At 45.7% G+C, this 5353-nt stretch overlaps 1 protein-coding gene across 1 annotated transcript; it reads left to right on the plus strand.

The window, feature by feature from the left end:
- The first annotated feature begins 349 nt into the window (after positions 1-349).
- LOC112230802 (zinc-binding protein A33) lies at positions 350-3267 on the plus strand. Its single transcript, XM_024397126.2, has 2 exons — positions 350-520; positions 819-3267. Exon 2 carries the CDS (start codon positions 821-823, stop codon positions 2456-2458), a length of 1638 nt encoding a protein of 545 aa, XP_024252894.1. The 5' UTR covers positions 350-520; positions 819-820; the 3' UTR covers positions 2459-3267.
- The last annotated feature ends 2086 nt before the right edge of the window (positions 3268-5353 follow it).

The following is a 5353-nucleotide window of genomic DNA, read 5'->3' on the forward strand; positions in this document are numbered from 1 at the left end:
CATAGGAAATACATCATTCAAAACATGCACTATTTTCACCATATTCGTACTGTGCACTTGAGCTCGTGTCCTCAAAAGTGACAACGTTTCAGCGATTTTATAACTATTTACACTAGAAACCTGAGATTTGAACCTTTGAGTTACTAGTTACTAGCATTACTAGTTCACGTTTATGGTCCTCTCATGATGAATAACTACTTTGGAGATGACTTGGATTACATTTGATGACATTTAGTTACATTTAACTGGTTAAACTAGCTTGTCAAAGAGAGTCTAGCCATGTAAAGGGTTAAGTCTACCAGGAAGTGCAGAAAAACTGCTTGACAGTATCAGATGGGGAGGAGCATGTTAGTTTCACTGTGCTGAAGTGAAATTTAAGAGACGGAGTGTGTATTGTACACGTAAGCACAGTCTTGCATTCTCTTCACAAATCTTTTTTTGAATAACTGCATACAATCTCCAGGCCTTATTTGATACTACAAACAGAAAGAGCTGAGAAAGCAGCCCCAGTTAAAGCAAGGTAAGTATTGCATGGACAGATGAAGAACTGGTTAACTAGTGTTTATGTCTTCACCTGTTTTCTTTGAGATGATTTCATGATTTTTCTTTGTGCAATATGGTAAAATATCTATTAGAATTGGGAAGTTATTGTATCATAATGCCACCCTTGATGACTATAGAGTTGAAGCTACATTGTATTTGTTTGTGCCTTTCAAAAGACACTTTACATACAATTATGCACTATGACCGACATAATGTCTTGTGAGTGGACTCATTCTATTACATGTCCCATGATTTCTCATTTGGTCTCTGTCTAGATATGGCATCCTCCAGCAGTCTCCTGTCCGAAGAGCAGTTCCTGTGCTCTATCTGTCTGGATGTGTTCACTGATCCTGTAGCCATTCCATGTGGACACAACTTCTGCAAGATCTGTATTAGAAAGTACTGGGATACCATTGACCTGTGCCAGTGTCCAATGTGTAAAAAATCATTTGATAGGAGACCAGATCTCTTTGTCAATACTTTAATTTCTGAGATGGCTGCTCAGTTCAGGAAGTCAGTTCAAGTGAAAGCTACCAGAGGCCCAGACCATTGCCCTACTGAGCTTAGAGGAGTGGCCTGTGACGTCTGCACTGGGACGAATCACAAGGCCCTAAAGTCTTGCCTGGTGTGTCTGGCCTCTTACGGTGAGACTCACCTGGAGGCTCATCAGATCGCCCCAGCCCTGAAGAAACACAAGCTGATCGACCCTGTGGAGAACCTGGAAGACAGGGTGTGTAAGGAGCATGACAAACTCCTGGAGATGTTCTGTAGGACTGACCAGACGTGTGTTTGTGTCTTCTGTATAAAAACAGACCACAAGACTCACTACACCGTCCCTCTAAAGGAAGAGTATGGAAAGAAGAAAACTCAGCTGGGGAAGACGGAGGTAGAAGTGCAGCAGATGATCCAGAAGCAACTGCAGAAGGTTAAGGACATCAAATGCTCAATAGCGCTCTGCAAGAGAGACGCAGAGAGCGAGATAGCAGGCAGCGTGCAGGTCTTCACTGCCCTGGTGCGCTCCATTGAGAGAAGCCAGGCTGATTTCATTGAGGTGGTCGAGGAGAAGCTGAAAGCAGCAGAGAAGCGGGCTGAAGGCCTCATTAAAGAGCTGGAGGAGGAAATCACTGAGCTACAGAGGAGACGCACTGAGCTGGAGCAGCTGTCACACACTGAGGACCACCTCCACCTCCTCCAGAGCTCCGCATCCCTCTTCAGCCTTCCTCCCACCAAGGACTGGTCTAAGATAAGTGTTTCCAGTGATCAGGGCGTGGGCACTCTGAGGAGAGCAGTGTCTCAGCTGGAGGAGACACTCATTAGTGAAGTGAAGAAGTTGTGTGATGCTGAGCTGAAAAGGATTCAGCTGTATGCAGTGGATGTGACTCTGGACCCTGATACAGCAAACAGGTATCTCATCTTGTCTAAGGACAGGAAACAAGTGAGACAGTCCAACACACCAAACAATCACCGTGACAACCCAAATAGGTTTTCCAAGTGTTCCAGTGTGCTGGGAAAGGAGGGCTTCTCCTCGGGGAGATTCTACTATGAGGTACAAGTGAAAGGGGATAGCTGGGATTTAGGAATGGCCGGAGAGTCCAGCAACAGGAAGGGGGACATTGTTCTGAGCCCTCTTGATTTATACTGGGCTGTTGTGTTGAGGAATGGGAACGAGTATGACGCTAATGAAGACTCTGCTGTCCACCTCTTCCTGAGAGAGAAGCCCCAGAAGGTCGGGGTGTTTGTGGATTATGAGGAGGGTCAGGTCTCTTTTTATGATGTGGAGGCCCGGTCTCATATCTACTCTTTCACTGGCTGCACCTTCACTGAGAAACTCTATCCATACTTCAGTCCTTATTTTTCCAAACGTGGTCAAAACTCTATCCCTCTGATCATATGTCCTGTCGAATACACAGACTGATTTGCAACCTCCAAGTCTAACTTGGGGAATCCGATCTGTTGTCACAAAGGGACAACCAATATGTTTACCAATACTGTCACTGTGATATTTGATTTGTTTCCAACTTATTGCGCAAACAATGGCCTTACGATGTACGGTAGACATTTTAAAACATGCCGGAGCAGCTCTCACGTAGTGAGGTCCCCACCCACCTCCTCCAGAGCTCCCCATCCCTCTGCAGTCTTTCTCCCGTCAAGGACTGGTCTGAGATCAGGGTTCACAGCAGTCTGGGTGTGGGGCAACTGCAGAGAGCTGCGTCTCAGCTGGAGGAGACACTGTGGAGTGGAGGGAAGTGAAGAAGTTGTGTGATGCTGAGCTGAAGAGGATTCAGCAGTATGCTGTGGATGTGACTCTGGACCCTGATACTGCTCACTTCTGTCTCACACGGTCTAAGAACAAGAAACAAGTGAGACTGGGAAACCCGTGTTATAGTCTCCCTGACAAAGAGGTTTGACCCAGCTGCCTGTGTCCTGGGAAATAAGGACTTCTGGGAGATTCTACTATGAGGTGCAGGTGAATGGGCTTAACTGGGATTTAGGAGTGGTCAGAGAGTCCACAAACAGGAAGGGATACCTAACAACGAGTCCTAAGGATGGATATTGGACCATGTGGCGGAAGACTGGAAATACGTATCAAGCTAATGAGGACTATGTTGTCCTCAAATCAAATCAAATGTATTTATATAGCCCTTCGTACATCAGCTGATATCTCAAAGTGTTGTATAGAAACCCAGCCTAAAACCCAAAACAGCAAGAAATGCAGATGTAGAAGCACAGTGGTTAGGAAAAACTCCCTAGAAAGGCCAAAACCTAGGAATAAACCTAGAGAGGAACCAGGCTATGAGGGGTGGCCAGTCCTCTTCTGGCTGTGCCGGGTGGAGATTATAATAGAATATGGCCAAGATGTTCAAATGTTCATAAATGACCAGCATGGTCAAATATTAATAATCACAAGCAGAACAGTTGAAACTGGAGCAGCAGCACGGCCAGGTGGACTGGGGACAGCAAGGAGTCATCATGCCAGGTAGTCCTGAGGCATGGTCCTTGGGCTCAGGTCCTCTGAGAGAGAGAAAGAAAGAGAGAGAGAGAATTAGAGAGAGCATACTTAAATTCACACCGGATAGACAGGAGAAGTAATCCAGATATAACAAACTGACCCTAGCCCCCGACACATAAACTACTGCAGCATAAATACTGGAGGCTGAGACAGGAGGGGTCAGGAGACACTATGGCCCCATCCGATGATACCCCCGGACAGGGCCAAACAGGAAGGATATAACCCCACCCACTTTGCCAAAGCACAGCCCCCACACCACTGGAGGGATATCTTCAACCACCAACTTACCATCCTGAGACAAGGCCGAGTATAGCCCACAAAGATCTCCGCCACGGCACAACCCAAGGGGGGGGCGCCAACCCAGACAGGAAGATCACATCAGTGACTCAACCCACTCAAGTGACGCACCCCTCCTAGGGACGGCATGAAAGAGCACCAGTAAGCCAGTGACTCAGCCCCTGTAATAGGGTTAGAGGCAGAGAATCCCAGTGGAAAGAGGGGAACCGGCCAGGCAGAGACAGCAAGGGCGGTTCGTTGCTCCAGAGCCTTTCCGTTCACCTTCACACTCCTGGGCCAGACTACACTCAATCATATGACCCACTGAAGAGATGAGTCTTCAGTAAAGACTTAAAGGTTGAGACCGAGTTTGTCCCTCTCACATGGATAGGCAGACCATTTCATAAAAATGGAGCTCTATAGGAGAAAGCCCTGCCTCCAGCTGTTTGCTTAGAAATTCTAGGGACAATTAGGAGGCCTGCGTCTTGTGACCGTAGCGTACGTGTAGGTATGTACGGCAGGACCAAATCAGAGAGATAGGTAGGTGCAAGCCCATGTAATGCTTTGTAGGTTAGCAGTAAAACCCTGAAATCAGCCCTTGCCTTGACAGGAAGCCAGTGTAGGGAGGCTAGCACTGAAGTAATATGATCACATTTTTTGGTTCTAGTCAGGATTCTAGCAGCTGTATTTAGCACTAACTGAAGTTTATTTAGTGCTTTATCCGGGTAGCTGGAAAGTAGAGCATTGCAGTAGTCTAACCTAGAAGTGACAAAAGCATGGATTAATTTTTCTGCATCAATTTGGACCGAAAGTTTCTGATTTTTCCCTCCTCTGCCTGAGAGAGAAGCCCCAGAAGGTGGGAGTGTTTGTGGATTATGAGGAGGGTCAGGTCTCTATTTATGATGTGGAGGCCCGGTCTCATATCTACTCTTTCACTGGTTGCACCTTCACTGAGAAACTCGATCCATTATTTAGCTCTTCCATTACGAGTCGTGGTAATAAAAAAAAACTGTACCTCTGATCATTTCTCCTGTCAATCACACAGACTGAGTTTCAACCTTAAATTCTAACTCGTGATATATGCCAATGCTATCTGCTGTTGTCGCAAGGAAAACCAATATGTTCACCATTACTGTCGCTGTCACAATTATTTGTTTTTTCACCTGGTTCAAACACCATTGTTTCCACCATTGTGCAACCAGTGGCCTTATACAATATGAAACATTAGATAGGCATTTTTCAAAACATGACATGTTCACATAACAGGTAGAATGTATCCTATGTCTAGGCAGGCATAGGATTGTATTGTGACCTCCTGTGAAGAATACTACATATGTGTTTAAATCATCTAAAAAGTGATCATCTATCGGTCTATGTGCTTACTGAAGTGTATACAGTATACTCTGTTCATGCAGCCACCCACTACAAGTGTTGGATATTAAAGTCAATTGTCTTCCCTTGAATGTGTTTCTCTGTCAGTGACAGTATCACAGTAAGACTTGTATCTCTACACCATACAGCATT

The sequence above is a fragment of the Oncorhynchus tshawytscha genome, linkage group LG33 (assembly GCF_018296145.1).
Source record: "Oncorhynchus tshawytscha isolate Ot180627B linkage group LG33, Otsh_v2.0, whole genome shotgun sequence".
Classification (NCBI taxonomy): domain Eukaryota; kingdom Metazoa; phylum Chordata; class Actinopteri; order Salmoniformes; family Salmonidae; genus Oncorhynchus; species Oncorhynchus tshawytscha.